Source organism: Salmo salar, chromosome 20, assembly GCF_965601325.2.
Source record: "Salmo salar chromosome 20, fSalSal1, whole genome shotgun sequence".
Classification (NCBI taxonomy): domain Eukaryota; kingdom Metazoa; phylum Chordata; class Actinopteri; order Salmoniformes; family Salmonidae; genus Salmo; species Salmo salar.
The window spans coordinates 51846901-51867854 of NC_138310.1; the positions used below are offsets into that span (position 1 = coordinate 51846901).

Sequence of the window (20954 nt, forward strand, 5' to 3'; positions counted from 1 at the left end):
CTTCCTTCCTTCCTTCCCTCTCTCTTCCTCGCCTCTGTTCCTCGTCTCTGGCATGGCTGATTTGGGGTCAGTTTCTGTGGTTGGCTCTGTGGAGTTTCAGGGCTCTGTCATCAGCCTGCTAAAGATGAGGTGATGGGTGGGAGCGGGCTTGAGGAGAGGGGGAGTACCAGGGGTGAACTGGCCCCCTGTTACAGGTCCTACCCTGCTGGGGGGGGGGGGGGGGGGACAGACTGAGGTGTCTTTCAGAATGAAGAGCTTACTCACACATAAACACACAAACTCACTCACTTTTCCTTGCCATAATACCAAACAGACAAACACACCATCTATAACTTCCTGACACACACACCCTAACACACACACAGGTCAGAATTTTTGTTGGAGAAAGGGAAAAAAGGGGGGGACCACACTCACACTCATGCCCCAGGAATGCAGAGCATCCCTCAAATTTGCAGGCAGCTGGTGAGTGGTAGAGGTGTAAAGGGGGTGGGGGGTTAGGGGCTAAGGAGGAGAGGGGGTGTCTTGCTAAATAAGCACAATTACACCAACACCGGATGGAAAACAGATGACCAAAGGCACTGACAACAACACTGAGAGAGATTGCCAAGGCCAGAGTACACACCGGGCCAAACAAAGCCCTGCATAATGCACACCACTGGAACTGCAGGAGGAGAGTTATAGGTTACAGGCCTGGGAGCACGCTGTGGAGAGAAGAGAAGGATTAGACTGTAGAAGCAGGGCTGACAGTGTCCTATGGACTTACCTTGGACAGTCAGTGAGAGTTATAGGGGTGGGCAGTGTCCAGAGTATCTGCTTTCAGACAGTGAGTGAGGGTTACAGGCTCTCTATAAACATTATCCCCCATGCTGCGCTGTTGGAGTTCTGCTTTTGAAGTCTCTCTGCTCTACCCAACATCCTTATCGCTAACACTCCCCTGTACTTTCTCTCTGGTTTCTCTATCTATCCCCCTCTCCTCCTACCCCCACCATCCTCTTTGATCGTCAGTTACCTCAACGTTTTGTGTCAGAGCCAGGGCACAACTAGAAGGATCACTCTGTTTGACTGTTTATGGAAATGAGTTTGAATCTCATTGACTAATAATGAGAGTGTGATTGCGTGTGTGTGTTTGCGGGAGGAGAAGTTGGATTTACATGGTTCGGAAATGAGCTAATCATTTTGTCTTCGGGGCCTTATTTTAGAGCTCAGCGAAAGCAGAGGACTTTAGTACCCAAGGACACAACGACAAGGAGGCCAGCTGCTTCGTATTGAGTCTCTTCAGCAGAAAAGAACAGGAGAGGAAGGTGAACTGGCGGGGGGGGGGGCGCTATCTCAATCGAGATAAATGAATTGAGAAAGAGCCAGGAACACAGCACAGAACCACACCCACTCCACAGCCTCTGTAGTAGGCTACCTACTTTATCACTAACCATTTCCCAGGCCTGGAACCAATTCATACAGAATTAAGTTTGCTCAATTAGCTAGGTCATTTTCAAAATCGGAATGAAAATGTTTAGCCCATTTCTGCAATTAATACAAAACAACTCACCCCATCAAAATAAACTAAGAGGTTATGAGCTTTTTTGCATGGCGACGAAATGTGCAAAGGGATAAATTGATAGTGAAATACAAATGGCATTTAAGAACCTACTCTACTATGATCATTCTGAATAGGATGTTTTGATGTAGAAAAAAACTTCACGTAAAATGTACTAATAGGGTCAGTTTAAAGAGCGCCCTCAAATATCAGTCTAGTTTCTTCACCAGGAAGATCCTGAGTGTGTATCAGTGGTGTAAAGTACTTAAGTAAAAATACTTTAAAGTACTACTTAAGTAGGTTTTTGGGGTATCTGTACTTTACTATTTATATTTTTGACAACTTTTACTTCACTACATTCCTTAAGAAAATAATGTACTTTTTGCTCCATACAGTTTACCTGACACCCAAAGTACTCATTACATTTTGAATGCTTAGCAGGACAGGAAAATGGTCTAATTCACACACTTATCAAGAGAATATCCCTGATCATCCTACTGCCTCTGATCTGGAGGACTCATTAAACACACATGCTTCATTTGGAAATTATGTCTGAATGTTGGAGTGTGCCCCTGGCTATCCGTAAATGTAAAAAATAAGAAAATGGTGCCGTCTGGTTTGCTTAATAGAAGGAATTTGAAATGATTTATACTTTTACTTTTGATACTTAAGTATACTTAAAACCATATACTTCTAGACTAACTCAAGTAATATTTTACTGGGTGACTTTTACTTGAGTCATTTTCTATTAAGGTATCTTTACTTTTACTCAAGTATGACAATTGGGTACTTTTTCCACCACTGGTATGTATCATGGTCACTTCTGCCCTCTAGAGGTAAGAAAAACTCCAGCCCTGTCCTCTCCAATCTCTAGTAAAACATGCAGATGAGGGCGAGTTGACAAACTGTTGACATTAAGAAAAGCTCATACCTTTTACCTAGGGCACTTTCAATTGTCTACTGTTTTACCATCTTCATTTATCTATGTACTCATTTATAAATGTATTATGTTTTAGTCATTATGTACGTGAAGCACTTTGCACTGCATTGTACAGAATTTGCTTTATAAAAGAGACATTCGGCAATTTTCTTTATTAAATGCATTCAGTAGTTAATACAGAGGATGCACTGTTGACATCATCCATCTCTCTGCTGAATTACAAGTAGAACAGCAAAGCCCACAATAAGCCACTGAACATTTACATTCAATATGGAGGTGATAAGTGTTTGGTATTAGTGTAAGTCATGAAAAATAATGGTCATGTCATCCATGTCACGTTTAAGATTTAAATTGTAAGTAAAACATGTTGAATTACATATTTTAGTCATTCATTAAAATTTACTTTATTATATTTTGATTTAAAAAGGCAATTTTGCCACTGAATATAGGCGTACAAAATAACATGTCACAGGTAAAAGATTGCATAGAATAGCAGTTCGTTCATTAACTAAAGCAAAGGTCACAAAGGGTTTTAAAACCACATTCAGGTGAGGTTTCCCAGACACACATTGACGTGCCTAATCCTGAACTAAAAAGCATTTTAAATGGAGATTCTCCATTGAGTTGGTGTTTTACTCCAGGATTAGGCTTAATCTGTGACCGGGAGACTGCCCGTCAAATTTTCAGCCTTTTAAATAAACAAAAGTAAATGACAGCCGCAGAAATTCACTACGATCTGAAAAAGTCAAGCACAGTCTAAATCACTCACTAAAACGTCAAACCCTGGCCGAAACACCTCCCAGGTGTTCAATTTATCTAAGTAATTAGTACAGTGGCTATTCGGACAAAAAGCCACAATTAACGAATTAACACTTTCCCATTGTATATGAATATATCCCTTGACAAATCAGCAGATGCAGGCATTCCGGGTGAGTGATATTTAGAATGGAAAGTGACAGTGGAGTGAGGTGACAGTGGCTCCATAGTGTTCTGCAGGAGCGGGAGGGGCTCCCTCCTTATGGTACGGTGCTCACTTTGGGGAGCTCGTCCTCGGACAGCTGCTCCTCAGACAGCTGCTCGTAGGGGAGCAGGTCCTTGTCGCTGAGGAGGTGGTGGTCATGCTGCAGCCTGGAGCGCCGGATGGTGATGAGGATCAGACCCACCAGGATCAGGGCTGAAATCACTGCCAGCGTAGCCACCAGGAAGAACGCTGGAGGGGAAGGAGGGACGCATTTATTTATTAAGGACACTCCCCTACATATTTATTTGGACAGTGAAGCTAAAACTTTTAATTTGGCTCTATACTCCAGGATTTTGGATCAAATGTTTCATGAGGCAATAGTACAGATATTTTATTTGAGGGTATTTTCATAAATACCCGTTTTACCACTTAAATCACTTTATGTATCTAGTCCTCCCATTTGAAGGTGCTATAAAAGTATTTGGACAAATTGAATACATTTTTATTTTTTAAATCACTTTACTCAGTACTCTGTTGAAGCAGAGTGAAGGGATCTGAATACTTTCCGAAGGCACTGTATGTATGAAAATAGCCTCAAAAAGGTGACATTCTGTCTGTACTGTCGCTGAAACATTTGATCTCAAATCCAAAAGTTGTAGCTTCACTGTCCAAATAAATACATAGGGGAGTATACAGAACATTATGAACACCAGCACTTTCCACTGACTAGGTGAAATCTATGATCCCTTATTGGCCAATAAATCCACTTCAAAATCAGTGTAGATGAAGGGGAGGAGACAGGTTAAAGAAGAAGGATTTTTAAGCCTCGAAACAATTGCGAAATGGCTTGTGTGTGTGTGTGCCATTCAGAGGCTGAATGGGCAAGACAGAAGATTTAAGTGCCTTGAAGAGGGTATGGTAGTAGGTGCCAGGCACACCGTTTGAGTATCAAGAACTGAAACACTGCTGGGTTTTTCCTCGCTCAACAGTTTCCCTTGTGTATCAAGAACGGTCCCAAAGGCCGACCAGCCAACTTGACAACTATGAGAAGCATTAGCTTCAACATGGGCCAGCATCCCTGTAGAACACTTGACACCTTGTAGAGTCCATGCCCTGACGAATTGAGGCAAAAGAAAGGTGTTCCTAATGGTTTTCTACACAGTATATTCTCAGTGAATGTATCGGTTGTTCGTTATCGCTCTTTGGTTTCACATCACGTGGTGTTGTTTATAAGTGTCTCATTTTCTCAATGAGACCAACTCAGTGGCTTGTGGTTAGTGTCCGCCCTCAGATTGAAAGGTTTGGAGTTGGATCCCCGGCTGGATCATACCAAAGACTGTACAAATGGGACCTGAGGCACTCAGCATTAAGGAGATAGACTGGTGGTAATGCCCTGCGATAGACTAGCGTTCTGTCCAGGGGTTGTACTTGTACCTCAAGCTGCAGAAATAGGAGATGGGCTCCTGCTCCTAGGAGCCATTCCGACTCGCACAAGCCAAGTTCACATACTACACCCCCCCCCCACCCCCCCCCCCCCCCCCCACCCCCCAAAAAAAAAGTTGAATCCCAAACCTCTTTAGAGACTCTCCTGAAGTTGTATTCAGAACTGTTAAGTGCTGCTATATCACACCCGGTGGAACACAACCCTTTAAACCACACAGCCAGCCTAGAACTTAAGGAAGGTTAGCTTACCTGGTGTCATGCGGTTACGGCCATTGTGTTGCCCATGCTCGCCTGTGAAAAGGATGGAATCAGAAAAGAGAAAAATATCACTACATCCTTGCCTCACGTGAACATCCTTCCAAATTCCATCTTGTTGACTTGACTATTGAAAGTCTGAAGACCATGAATATTCAATTTGGTGTTGGAATGGGAGCGCAGGCATTGAATGCTCACATTTCATTGTCTCCAAGTGGGAAAGGTGAATTCCTCTCCCAGTGTCTGGTGTAAAGCATACTGAACTCTAGGATTTTGCCTGTACTTAGCTCCATCCCATTTATTTTATGCTGAAAAGCTTCCCGGTCTTTGCCAATGTCAAGCATACCCATGCCATGATGCAGCCACCACCGTGCTTCAAAATAAGGCGGCAGTTACTCAGTGACGTGTGCTGTTGGATTTTCCCCAAACATGAGGCTTTGTATTTAGGCAAAAAAACTTTGTTCCTTTGCTGTTTTTTGCAGTATTACTTTAATGCATGTTTTGAAATATTCATATTCTTTTCAGTCTGTTATTTAGGTGATTATCATGGTTTAGTGCCTAGCGATTAACTGATATGTCGTTTTTTTTTTTAACTAATTGAACAACATTTCAATTAGAATTCCATTTAGCCAAACCGAACGGGTGTGCTTGCATACTTCCTTAAAAGACCTTCGCTTGAAAAACTTGAAAAAAAGCAGCAATAGTACTGTTTGTCCATTTTGAGACTGTAGTCACTTCCTCAAGTCAGAATTAATCAAAGACTACTCAACAACAACAAAAAATCTGTCATTCATTTTGACGTTGTCGAGATTTTAGTCGCGCAATTTTACATCTAACCAAGATGTTTGGTGCAGTATTTTTGAATGAAAAGATGTGCATGAAAACGAGTTGTTTCTCGTTGAATGACAACAAAGACTTTATTGAAGAACCTCTGCTGTTGACAAATCACCGACGAAAGGGTGTTAACTTGGTCTCCAAACTTCGACTTGCCTCCAGAAAATAAATGTGCCCCAACAGCCGAAAAAAACCTCACTGAAGTCCAAAACGTTGCAAAATGTCATAAAACTACACAAACTCTTCTGAATTGTTTCGGGAGGGGGGGAAGCATAGGGACGCCTCAACTCCGTCATGGTTAGCTGGACAAAGCCTATGTGGAAATAAATGTGTTGCAAACACAAGCTTAGGAGATTTTATACGTTTTGTTCTATGAGATAATCGTCATCATCTAATGTCGCTGTGGATTTCTCATAATTCATAAAATGTCACGTTAACCTATGGATATTATGTCATAGAACAAAACGTATAAAGATCTCCTAAGCCGGTGTTAACCTCAGACCTTATTTTTGGAGTTTATCCCTAAACCCTGTTCTTTCCCTATAGGAATGGCTGAACGAACCAGAGAACTCATTTTCGGGTTTGAGCCATCCTATTGCGCTGCAGTTGCTCTAGATATAAATATGATCATGCACGAACTGTGCAATGTTTTCAACGGACCAATGTTCTACAAAAGTATCACGTTTTCTGTGATAAACTAACTACATTGACCATAATCCATTGCTACTTGTCCGGTCTGTTTCTTTTACGCCTGCTATGTAAGAGACAAGAACGTGGGGATTGAGAGGGGATACATAGAGAGCAGTTGCTTCGCAAAGCATTGGTATTCAGCAGTCATGAAAGTATGCTTATTTACTTTGAAGAATTACTAAAATACTGACGTTGTCAAGACAGCAGCTCTATAGAGAAGAGATGACTTGGAATGAAATAAAGTCATCGAATAAAACAATGTAATTCACACAACTATTTTTATAAAATATTTGTTGTGTATAACTGTTGGTTAATAAGTGATAAGCAGTCATGGGAAGTCACTACCACCGTAAGACTTGTTCATTGTTTTATTCCGTGTTACAGAATTCAACCACATAATGGATTTAATGTTTAAAAGAAAATTAGGTGACTATTACTTTTTTTTTTATCACCAATGGCCTCATGGCGACATTTCCTTCCTATCCTGCAGCTCAGTTCGGAAAGACTACTGGTTCTTTGTTGTGTCTGGATGGCTTTAATACATCCTCCACAGCATAATTATTAACTTGACCATGTTAAAGAGACATTACATTTGTTATTGTTACCAGTCTACCAATCACTGCCCTTCTTTCTTTATGAAGCTATTGAAAAGCTCCCTGGTCTTTGTGTGTGTATGGGGGACAGAGGAAGGGTTAGTCATAAAACAAAATCAGGTCTACCCTCATTATTTCACACAGAGTGAGTCCATGTAGCTTATTATGTGATTTGTTAAGCCAAATGTTACTCCTGAACTAATGTATGCTTGCCTAAACAAAGTGGTAAATATTTATATTAATGTGTAAACATTTGTCGAATTTTCTTTTCATTTTGACATCATGAAGTATTTTGTGTAGATCAATGACAAAAACAATCCCAACGAAATCCATTTCAATCACTTTGTCACGCATCAAAATGTGAAACATTCCCAAGGGGGATTTTGAACTCTGTGAGAAGGCTGAAAAGCCAACTTAAAATCACTCCCATAACCACACAATTTATATTATCATCCTATTTGTCATATCGCTGAAATGCAGTCCATCCTTACCGTCCTCTCCAGTGCACCGGGCCATGCAGTCGTCCAGTGTGAGGTAACGGTTGTTGTTTCCTTTGCAGCCACCGTAGATGAAATACTGGCAGGAGCTAGTGCTGTGGTCGAAGTAGAACATAGTGAAGGCAGCACGGCAAGGGCCCGAGTCCGAGGCCACCATGCAAGCATCTGTGGAGGAGAGGAGCAGGGGACAATCAGAACTGATCTCAAACCTGATAACCTCAACTTGTGAAAAAGGCAATCACATCAGGAAGGACATGTTTGAGACTGAATCCAGAACAGCTAACTACACTGTGCAGGAGGAATGGTTTACACTGAAACTCAACATAAAGGAGCTAGCCAAAAGCCATACTGCAGAAATATATGTCCTCTATCCAGTTACCTTTATATTCAATGCGCTTTTCATCTGTAGGTTTGTTTGCACCAGACCCTTTCCTTCCCTTAGAGCCAGGGATGACGGTCACTGGAAAGATACAAAAATAAGTCAATGTCAGAGAGGGAGGGGTTGCTGGGTGGGGAGGCCTGTTGGGGTTGGTGGGAGGTGAGTAGTGTCAGAGAGGGGGAGGTTGACGAGCACCTGTGCAGGTGGCGAGGCACCTCTCGGCGGTATCATAGTTGTTCTTGTTGCCAAGGCAGCCTCCGTAGGTGAAGGGCTGGCAGGCGCCGGTGGAGCTGTCGTAGTAGTAGTGGCGAAGGGAGGCGCGGCACGGCCCCGTTTCTGGACTGGCCTGGCACAGCTCTAATTGGACAGGAGAATAAAAGTTTGAAGGTCAGCACTACTAAAACAGGAAGTGACAGATTGAGAATAGGAAGGAGAGAGAGCATATCATTCACTAAACACAGTTAGGAGAGTTATCAATTTAAATTTACAGGGAAGGGAAGACAACAGGAATAAAAAGAAACAGGAGTGAGAAAAATAGACAACTTGCCGATAAAGTCATCTGATGTCATCTTGGGAAGGAGATCCTTAGAACTGGCAGGATCCTCAGAACTGGCAGCTAGGGACCCATTTTAACATTAGTCAAACATGTTTGAATTACAGTGATCCCACGCTACACTGTCACCGTGGATACAGTATGTTGACCTTTGTGCCGTAAAAATCACATGCTTCCCAGCCAGTGTACTTGAATAGGCCCGTACTTCTGCTTTTGGCATAGCAAAATAATCTCAGCGAATCAGAGATCAGCTTCCCTGTTATTAACCAATGATGCAATGTGTCAAGACAAATTTATTTAGCTAATCTTCATAGTAACAAAATGCACATATTCAGGATTCAGAGCATGCCTAGGAGTTAGGGCTGGGCAAGAAGTTTGTTTTTGCACAATATTCCAAATGCCTGTATCACAAGAACCAGTTTTTTATTTTATTTAAATTTTCATTTATGTCCGCTTGTTCTCATGTTGTCTTTTTGGTCTTATCCTTCCCATCTGTCAAAGTACCAGGATGTTGCCTCTGGTTTTTAATCTGAATTTAGAGAACTGAATTAGAGAACTGAATTTGAAAACTGAATCTGAGAAGTTGAAGATATTAAACTTTAAATTATAGCTTGTAAACTTTATAAACAGACAATAAATGCAATAACTACCATATTGAACATGCATGCATGTATGTATGTATGCACGCACATAGTGCATTCGGAAAGTATTCATCCCCCTCTACTTTTTCCACATGTTACATCACAACCTTATTCTAAAATGTATCAAATACATTTTTCCCCCTCATTAATCTATACACACAATACCGCATAATGCCAAAGCGAAAAACAAGTTTTTAGAAATGTTTACAAATGTATTAAAAATTAACAACAGAAGTGACTTCCAGACGAAAGCCACTCCTCAGTAAAAGCACCTAAAGACTCTCAGACCATGAAAAACAAGATTCTCTGGTCTGATGAAACCAAGATTGAACTCTTTGGCCTGAATGCTAAAAGTCACGTCTGGAAGAAACCTGCCACCAACCCTACAATGAAGCACGGTGGTGGAAGCGTCATGCTGTGGGGATGTTTTTCAGCGGCAGGGACTGGGAGACTAGTCAGGATCGAGGGACAGATAAACAAAGCCAAGTATAGAGAGATCCTTGATGAAAACCTGCTCCAGACTGCTCAGGACCTCAGACTGGGGTGAAGGTTCACCTTCCAACAGGACAACAACCCTAAGCACACAGCCAAGACAACGCAGGAGTGGCTTCGGGACAAGTCTCTGAATGTCCTTGAGTGGCCCAGCCAGAGCCTGGACTTGAACATGATAGAACATCACTGGAGAGACCTGGAAATAGCTGTGCAGCAAAGCTCCCCATCCAACCTGACCGAGCTTGAGAGGATCTGCAGAGAAGACTGGGAAAAACTCGCCAAATACAAGTGTGCCAAGTTTGTAGTGTCATACCCAAGAAGACTCAAGGCTGTAATCGCTGCTAAAAAGGTGCTTCAACAAAGTACTGAGTAAAGGGTCTGAATACTTATGTAAATATTTTTTTATTTGTTGAGTTTTCGCTTTGTCATTATGTGGTATTGTGTGTAGATTGATAAGGGGAAAATGTATTTAATCCATTTCAGAATAAGGCTGTAATGTAAGAAAATGGGAAGGTGTCTGAATACTTCCCAAATGCACTGCATCTTGAATCGACCATAAGTCTGGAAAAATATATATGATTTTAAGGCCATATTACCCAGCCCTACTTAGTGAGACCAGCAGAGCCTTCAGAAAGTATTACATTTTTTGGGGGGCTCTAAACAGAAGAGAAAGAGTAGGAGGCCCCGGTGCACAACTGAACAAGAGGACAAGTACATTAGAGTGCCTAGTTTGAGAAACAGACGCCTTACAAGTCCTGAACTGGCAGCTTCATTAAATAGTATCCACAAAACACCAGTCTCAACGTCAACAGTGAAGAAGCAACTCCGGGATGCTGGCCTTCTAGGCAGAGCTCCTCTGTCCAGTGTCTGTGCTTTTGCCCATCTTAATCTTTTCTTTTTATTGGCCAGTCTGAGATATGGTTTTTCTTTGCAACTCTGCCTAAAAGGCCAGCTTCCCGGAGTCGCCTCTTCACTGTTGACGTTGAGACTGGTGATTTGCAGGCACTATTTAATGAAGCTGCCAGTTGAGGACTTTAGGCGTCTGTGGTTCTTCAATGGGATTCAAATCCAGAGACTGAGATGGCCATTGCAAAATGTTTATTTTGTGGTCAATTAACAATTTTCATGTGCGCTTGGGGATATTGTCTTGCTGGAAGATCCACTTGCGGCCAAGCTTCAGTCTACGGGCGGAAAAAAACAGATTTTGGGCTAAAATGTCCTGGTACTTGGTAAAGTTCATGATGCCGTTGACCTTAACAAGGGCCCCAGGACCAATGGAAGCAAAATAGACCCATAACAACGATCCACCACTATATTTTACAGTAGGTATGGCGTTATTTTCTTCTCATGCATCCTTATTGACACTAAACCCACCACTGGTGTGCGTGGCCAAAGAGTTCTATTTTCATGCAATCTGACCATATCACTGGTTTAAATCCAAGTGCCAATGCCATTTAGCAAGCTCCAGACGTTTACATTTGTTGGATGACATAAAAATAGAGCTCTTTGACCATGCACACTGTACTGTGCTGTACTTTGATGTCCAAACTTATAAAAACAGACGTCTACAATTGGTTCAGATTTGGTCCGGTCCAACCACATTTTGTCTTGTTTGAGGGCGGAGCTCATTAAAATAATAGCCAGTGTTTAGAATAAGACCCAAATATGCCAAAAAAATGGATATTGCAGATTTCTACCTTCGTTTACCTATTTAGGATACGTCACTATGAAGAGAATTACATTCATATCCATAATTATGCATTTCTGTGTAGTACAGCTCAAGGACCCATGATGAAATTCCGTTACCGTAATTGTGTTACAGGGAATAAATCCAATTTATTTACTGTAGTTCAATAACCAAGAGACACTCCATTCTTTCTGCAGACATCAATGAATATTTTTTATATAAAAAAAAAAAAAAAATATGCTAGATTCTTTGGCAAGACATTTTCTACTAGTCCAATAAGAATTTGGAAAACACAATGCCAGAAGGCTCACATGACCCAAAGGAACCAGAGAAGAGGTTAATTGGATGTTCGTGGAAGTAAGCCTGAGCGACAATAGACACAGCACAGATATGATCAGATATATACACATTAGCTCCAACTGCAAGAGCCTGACCGTGAACAGTTTATTATGATGTGAGACTTTGTAGAGCACGGCTCAAGCCAACCCTTGTGAAAAATGCAGTTAATCTCATTGTCTAGAGGTCGCTTAACCGGTTTGGTATAGAGTAAGCTCAAACAATCATAACACTAGCTATGCTCACGACACACTCATGACAAACACTCTACACCTCAAAAGGGTGATGTCAAACTAACTAGCTTAGTAGTTGAGACTCACATTAAATGGCCCTGGTTCTGTTGTATTGTTCCAACTGAGCCTTTAAAAATGACCTGAGTTAATTGTGGCAGTCCTCATGAGAGCTTGATGGTTTTTGCGACTGCACTTGAAGAAACTTCTTGAAAATGTTCCAGATTGACTGACCTTCATTTCTTAAAGTAATGATGGACTGTTGTTGGTCTTTGCTTATTTGAGCTGTTCTTGCCATAACATGGACTTGGTCTTTTACCAAATAGGGCCATCTTCTGTATACCACCCCTACCTTGTCACAACATAACTGGCTGGCTCAAACCCATTAAGAAGAAAATTATTTCCACAAATTAACAAGGCACACCTGTTAATTGAAATGCATTCCAGTTGACTACCCCATGAAGGTGGTTGAGAGAATGCCAAGAGTGTGCAAAGCTGTCAAGGTAAAGGGTGGCTACTTTGAAGAATCTTAACATTTTTTTGGGTTACTACATGATACCATATGTGTTATTTCATAGATTTGATGTCTTCACTATTATTCTGCAATGTAGAAAACAGTAAAAATAAACAAAAACTCTGGAATGAGTAGGTGTGTCCAAACATTTGACTGGTAAGCTCCACAATTTGTGGATAAAGTGAATGGTCTGAATACTTTCAGAATGCACTGTATATTAGTATAAGACAGATCCAGCTTCTGTTCCCTGTTTGAGTTTTTGGTTGATAGTCTATAATAATAATAATCATCCTCCTTGATCTCCTTATTGTTATTACTTTTATGATCATGTCATTATCATTAGTAAGCTTAGTATAGCAGCCTTGTATAACCACCGTTGAGCTGTAGCCCTAAGAGCACATCCTGATTTAGTTTTAATACCATAATTTACTTAGGCCTATATTTCAATACTTATATAGGCTACAGTATCAATCATTTATTTGTTCATGTCATCACAAGTCATTCATGACGTGAAATGCAATCAAGCGTTTAAGTTAAATAAAACAAAGCGACCATTGAATAATTAGCGTTAAACAATAAATAGGCCTAAACCGTTCCATTTCGGAAATTGCATTCATGAATGAATGAGACTGTTTAGTCTTCGCTGTAATGCAGGCTTTACTAGAAACTCTGGCACGCTTACAATTTATTTAGTGTTGTTTACATTGTTCCAAACAGTCAGAAAAATTATTTTCTAATCCAACAGCACCCGTTTGGTACACATAGGCCTAGAATGCACACAGAGCCGGCTCCATACCTTATTCTTCTTGATCTCCAGTATTTGTCAATTTTTTATTTTAACCAATTTATCGATGTGTTTATGATATGCTATAGGTCCTATTGGTCACGTAAATGCGAAACAAATTAGGGATTTCGGTAAGGTAAGTTTTCAGTTAGAAATGGCTGTAATTATGTTGCAGCTTCAGCAACACGCACAGCGCTGTACATTGATGTTCTGTGGCGGTCGCTGCAGCAGGGAGGAGAGAGACAACAGGTGCTAGTCACACAGTCTCTCGCTGTCTTTTTTTTCTGAGTCAGACGGCACAATCAAATCAATTGCGGTTGGACTGCCTTTAGTCATGTGTGTCTTCATTGTTTTGTCAAACAGTTCCCTTAAAGCATCAGAAAAGCTCAATGCATATACAGTAGATGCAATTCGATTGGTCAAAAGAACAGATAACCAAAATATATATTATATATATATTTTTGGTCGGGGACAGCCATAAATTCTATTTTCAGTAGGCTACTCATAAAGTAGGAAACATAGACATGAGTTGGACTAGAAGCCTGCTGGACTGATGTGAAGAACTTAAGGATGCTGCCAGGACCCTAGTGGAGTGAGTGTGTCTGAACACAAGCCACAGATTAATTTTGGCCTGTCTCCCTGTCCCTCCATGGGGTGCACTGTGGTGGAGGTTTCTGTGATTTGGAGTGGGACACTTTGTTGAACAGTAGATTACCATTTCAAGAGGCTTAATGCTCTGTGTCTGACCACTGACAAGGCTTGTGACCTTATGGAGAAGATGCTATTTTGACAATTTTTTTAAAGGACAACAGTATATGCAGTAAACTACCATAGTCATGCAGGTTAAAACTTCACACTTTCCAAGGTAACAGAATTACACTGAGACTCAAATTTAATTCACTTTAAAATTGTAGACCGAATGTTGTCCCACATCCCAAACATGCTCAATGGGTGACATGTCTAGTGAGTACGCAGGCCATGGAAGAACTGGGACATTTTTTAGCTTCCAGGAACTGTGTACAGACCCAATTGTGTTTGTTGTCCGTAGCTTATGCCTGCCCATACCGTAACCCCCACCACCACGGGGCACTCTGTTCACAATGTTGACATCAGTAAACCGCTCGCCCACACAACGCCATACAATCTGAGACATCTGTGGCATTGTGTTGTAAGATAAAACTGCACATTTTAGTGTCTTTTTATTGTCCACAGCACAAGGTGCACCTGTGTAATGATCATGCCATTTAAACAGCTTCTTGATATGCCACACCTGTCGGGTGGATTGATTATTTTGGCAGAAGAGAAATTCTCACTAACAGGGATATAAAGAAAATAGTGTACAAAATGAGAGAAATTGAACATTTCTGGGATATTTTATTTCAGCTCATGAAACCAACACTTTACATGTTGCATTTATATTTTTGTTAAGTGTAGCATACACAAGATGCACTATCGAAATTTGGTTGTGCATCAGCAGTTTTTCTATTGTTTGTCAGTCACTGACAGTCACTCAATTAGCCCATGAGTTCCGATTTTTTTGGGCCCCCACCCCCATCAAAGTTGCTCATCCCTGCCCTACAGCAAAGCAACAACAATAGAACCACTACCGATTGCTGTGAAAAAGACAAGGGAATTCACTAAGCGGTAGAGTTAGTTAAGCCTGCTGAAAAAGGTGTTGACACAATCATTCTGTGTTTTGGCAATTTGAGTTGAAACAAAACATGTACTGCCAAATCCAGTTTAGGAGTTATGACTTTGGGAGATTAAATGCACATTAAATAATGATCAACAATACATAAAAGTTGGGGCAGGGGGAAATGTAAGATGTAGAGAAAAAAAAAAATAGGTTGGCCTAATTACCAAGAAAACATACTTAACCCTAACATGGCATGTCTTTTAACCCGGGGCATTTCCACAGTGACAGAATTACACTCACTCAAAAAAAATGTAAAACCATTGACTTCAAACTATGCACAACGATGACTTTGAACAATTTACACAGTAAATAAAAAAAAAACATTGGAAAAACTGCAGATGCAAATTTGGGTAACACAATTACAGTAAAAGAGCCCTCGGTTTTATTCTGTTACCAAACTTTGCATCGGCACAGTTTTTCCCAGTAAATGTTTAATTTACTGCGTAAAATTGTTCAGTCGTCGTCATTGTGCATAGAGTTGTATAGGAGGAACCCGCTACCATGGGCATGCGCACTTATCTGTGCGAAGAGGAAAGAGCCAACGATAGTTTAACACTGAGCTGGTCACGATGATCAGCTCAATTCACAAGGAAACATTTCATTTGTCACCTAAATTACATGCTTAAAAAGTTCCATTTTTATAGTCAAAGAGTAGTAAATCGTGAACTTCATCGGTCAAGATGAAAATCTGATTAAACACCAATACAAAATAATATAAGTATAAATAAAATGTACGATGAGGGCCTAGCTGCCAAAGAAAAATCCCCTTTCTAGGAGGGGATGAGGGGAGTTCGTTAGTAGGCCTACTGTAGGTCTCTCAAGCTTTTATTTCCCTATGATTTACATACCGAGTGAAACCATGAGAGCTGGACTGGACAAACAAAACAGGACAAAAAGAGCTGAAACCCGAGTCTCTCCACACCTATGGAGCAGGGTGGACACATAGGACAGTCAAAACCAAAATGTGCTTCATAGCATTTCAAATGAGAGACATTGTGTACGGTAGGCATGTTTGTGTGTCCTTGCACACATTACTATAGCCATGTATATTCTGGGACATTATTTGCATTCAGCACGACTTGATTACACGTCAGAAAAACATTCCATCCGATTACACAAATCAATCCCGTTGTGCACATACAAACCTGGTTGACCCAGTCTCTTACGTCGTTCAAAACAACTGCGAAGTGGGAACTCTCCGACTTCCGAGTGTTCAAGACAACTGGGAACTCGGAAAAAACGAGCTCCGACGGGGAAAACACGTTTAACTCTCATCCAACTTGGGAACTCGGGCCTCTTTCTAGACTAGACCTCCGAATTTCGTCGTAATTTGACCACGTTTTCCGAGTTCCCAGTTGTCGTGAAAGCAACATCTGTCCCCATGAAAGCTCACCTATCAGGAAGTAAGTGTGCGTGCCAGAGAAATTGGGTGGAGTTGCTACACAACAACAACTTCCTGTAAACTCCAATGCACCTGGCCTGGCTACGAATTTATGACTGTACGCAAAGCAGTGCATGGCGTATGTGAGATGCAAACACAGCACCATTGATCGATCTAGAAATAATGAGAATGAAATCCAGAAGAATGAGCACAGGTCGCTACTGGGTTCATATTTATTGTAAGAAGCAAATAGAGAACTGTATAAACTTCAGTGGTAGTCCACAAGTCATTTTCTCACTTAAACTGACTGAGGCGCTTAAAATCCAGGTCATATTGAATTGTTAGAGTGCTTAACTTACACTATGACTCCTTAGGTAAAAAAATTATTGCAAAACCAGGCCAAAACTGTGGAATGGTCCTCTGCCACGTGACCCTAATTTATAAGCCATATTGCCCCCCCACCCCCAAAAAAAATCGGCTATTGGCAAAGGGCTGATATAGCCTAGGCTAGCCTAACGTTACTTGGCTAAAGCAGTCCCTAGAAGTGCCAATGACGCACCTGAATTTACATTGTCCTAAAGACCAATATGCATACCTGTTGAGTTGACTACAATGGGGACAACAGCCCTTCGACTTTTGTAGTCTCGGGCTGAGTCTTTTTGCGGTAGACCTTGAACTGTGTATCGAACTGTAACACGCAGACGTCCTTTCCATCTTTCATGCAGCTGACGAGAAAACACTCCGGTGTTCCATCCGCAGGGGTTCCAATCAACGCGAGCTGACAGTCCCGGTTGCCGCAGCATGCATCCTGACACCCCTTGCTATCTGATATCTCCGGCAGGTGAGCCAAATGTCTGGCTCCAGCTTCAAGGGATTTTGGGTCAAGACCTTGGTCGGGGTTGGTGTCCACATCCCAAGCGCATCCTTGTTTCTCTTCGTCCAACTGACCGCGGACCGGTACCGCGAGCAGTAGGAACAGTACACCACAGCTCCACGCCTGTTTCATAGTTGTTGTTGTTTCGTAAAAGCCTTCGTCCAGGTAAATAATCGTCTTCCAAATACGCTTTTATTGATCGAAGTAGCAATTTCTCTCAGGCTATAAGAAGTAGGTTAAACTACTTCCCTGTTGAAGCGACTTCCCTTTGTCTTGAATACACCGTAGCCGAGGTACTCTTTTCCCCGCCCATTGAATAATAAACAGGGCCACGTTCAGGCACCAAACGTTTTCCAACGTTGCAGATATGAATGTTGTGAATAGAGTCAATGTGACTCCTCAACCTGGTCTCAGAGCATTCCGTATTATTCTGTAGGTAAATTCAATTCAAGTATATTACGTTTCGTATGGTATACTCATTTTTGGATGTCCACCATCCATGTCGTATGATATGTTACGTATTACAATTCAAATGATATGTTATGAATTTTCTAAAAGTGTACAATACGTTACGAATTTGCTAAACATATATGTTACGAATTCTAATTTGTTGTGGCTAATGTTAGCTAGCTGGCTAATGTTGGCCAGGGGTTAAGGTTAGGGGAAGGGTTAGCTAAAGGGTTGGGGAAGGGTTAGCTAACATGCTAAGTAGTTGCAAAGTAGCTACAAAGTAGTCATACTAATTTGAGTGTCCCGGATTGACATTTACTATGTTACGTCTAGAGACCAGGCTAGATTCCTAATGACCTAGAGAGGATTATTTGTTCATATTTCTATCTGAAAGTTCCAACCCGTTCCGTCCTGCTGAAGCGCCCCAAGGGTCCTTATGGGCGTGACGTCAGGTTGAACTTTTTCAAAATGTCCCTTCTCTATGTACTTTTGCGTGACATTCAGACGTATCAGATATTTACTTAGCCATTGTTAGGCCTTCGGATTCGTTCAATCTAATCACTAGTTGAGTTATTTTATTGTCGTAGACTGACAGATACTATACCTGAATACAGGTAGTCAACATTACACTCTCCCAATAGAGAATCCATTTTATTTAGATACCACAAGATGTCACCATTACCCTTCTGCCATAAACTTGATGTCCAGTGGTATGTAGCGTTGTTCGTTCTGCGTTGTGTATTTTTATTTAGGACACTGCCACAACTGGAATTCTGTTGGTAGAATCATTTTTATTCGACCTGCACACGAAGAGACAACACACAATATGTTAGCCCTCGGTGCAGTCACAGCTCTCGGGCACTTTGCTAGCTGAAGGTCCGGCAAAAGAGAACGATAAAAGGGTACGTAAGTACGGATAACCAGCGATGGACCAAACCAAAATATACAAACTTTTACAATTAGGTGTATTTACAATATAGATATCAAAAAATGTTTGTACACCGAAAAATAACATTAACTATGCTGCTGTAATTAAATAAAGAAAACACATTGAATTATTATTATTGTTATTAACTTATTAACATCCCCTCTTGACCTGGCCTACTTGAACTGTCCTTGTGCGCAATTTACTGCATAATCTAGGGGAACAACATCACTCTACTACATTCACCCCCACTGTTTTACACTAGATTATAGGCACAAAACAAAACACATTACCTCGAAGGTAACAAAGCAAAGAAAGAAAAAAAAATTCACACCCACAGAGCGACGGAGTAACCCAGTGTAGTCCCTTAAATCTAGACCCACAAATGGTCGATCAGCTGGAAAGCTATCCCGCGAAGGATTAGGAAAAATAAGAGGTAGCTAATCCCTTATTCAACCGTATACAAAAAATGCCAAATACATTTTATGCTGATGAACTACACACAAAGTTACATGAATTGTCAAAAATATTAGACCAACCCACAAATCACTCTAAGACCCAGTTAGATTACCATATACACCCCAAAAAATGAAAAGGTAGGCAATATCCTACCGTCACTGAGAAACCAAGAACAGTTTCATTTCCTGTGTAGACATAGTTTGGATTAACCTATTCACTGGCTTAATAAATCTACCTAGTCTAGTCCGAACACCCTCACCCAAAAACCTAGCAGGAATGTCACGGACTGCACTAACCGTGCTCAGAGGTCTAACCTCAGGTTGGGGAATACTACAACTCGGCCTATCCGGAGCCAGCACACTTTCAGTTACAGACTCAACACTAGTAGTGTCAGACGACTGATCAGAATCCTGCTAGATTGCCACAGACCACACTGACAAAGCATCTTCAACCAAGTTAACAACATCTGTTACAGCACCATCCCCACTGAATGGAGTTTCGCCATCAGAACTCTTGTAGGCTTTGGGGATCTCTCTCTGGTGCACTTCTACTGAGCACACCTCACTCAAGGGGACGTCATATGGCCGTTCCACTTCACTTCCATCAACTGGGACTACACCATCCTCTTGGAATATCCTCCCAGAAGACTCAGGAAGGCTTGCTACCCAGTGGACAGTCCTTGCGTCACTCCCATCCATTTTGCTGGACGCTGCAGACATCTCAGAGAACACGCCACCACTCGATCGATATCCGTGACTCTCAGGTTCCTCCCAAGAAGGCAAAGGCAGAAAGTTGACTGGCATAATCAGGTTCCTATGCACTGTCTTGATGCGTCCAGTGGTAGGGTGCTGTATACGATATGTGTTCAATGAGCTGTTCTTCGCAACAACTATGTACACCGCACTGTCCCAGCGATCAGCCAGTTTCGTCTTGCCCCTCTCTCCCTTGTTAGCAAGTAGAACTCTGTCTCCCTTCTCTACCGAATGACCCTTCGACCGTCTGTTGTAGACCTCGGCTTGTCTCTTTTGTTGCTTACTTGCATGCTGCTGAGCCAATGTCATGGCTTCTCTCAGATCCTCACCCAAAGACTGGACATACTTATCCACATCGACCGTGTCCCCATCCAACAGCACACTTTCAAACATAACATCTACTGGCAGCCTAGGGGTGCGTCCAAACATCAAGAAGAAGGGCGGAAACCCAGTAGTCTCGTGAACAGTGCAGTTATAGGAGAATGTCAATGTGTTCAACATCTGAGGCCATTTAGCCTTGGACCTAGCTGGCAGAGCTCTAATCATCATAAGGTGTGGTGTGGGACTTTCCAACACCAGATAACTGAAGTAATTCTGCAATAAGTGAACTTTCAAAGTTAGCACCCCTGTCAGAATGGATACAATCAGCGAACCCATAAACGCAGAAGAAATTATTCCAGAGAACACGAGCCACAGTCTTAGCAGACTGGTTTGGACACGGATACGCACATGCCAGCTTAGTAAAGTGATCAGTCACTACTAACACATCAATAGACTTGTTGTTTGAATCTTCTGCAGTCCAGAAATCAATACACACAAGTTCCAAAGGTGCCGTTGTCACAATGGAGACAAGTGGAGCTCTTGCTTCAGGCTCAGGTGCTTTACTCAACACGCATCTCTTACAGTGGGCCCGTATTCCTTGACATCCTTTTCCATAGAGTCCCAGTAAAACCGCTGTCTCGTAAGCCACAATGTGCGCTGCTGACCCTGATGACCAGCATCATCATGAACTCCCTTCAACACAAGGCCTCTCAAAGACACAGGTACAACATAC

The 20954-nt window shown here is 41.7% G+C and overlaps 1 protein-coding gene across 1 annotated transcript; it reads right to left on the reverse strand.

Annotated features, from left to right (window-relative positions):
- Positions 1-2607: 2607 nt before the first annotated feature.
- spit2 (Kunitz-type protease inhibitor 2) lies at positions 2608-17574 on the reverse strand. The gene is given in 8 exon segments (NM_001140063.1): positions 2608-3684; positions 5128-5169; positions 7742-7912; positions 8127-8207; positions 8322-8483; positions 8674-8742; positions 17036-17066; positions 17069-17574. Coding segments are annotated over 8 exon segments (1128 nt in total). The 5' UTR covers positions 17447-17574; the 3' UTR covers positions 2608-3490.
- Positions 17575-20954: the final 3380 nt, after the last annotated feature.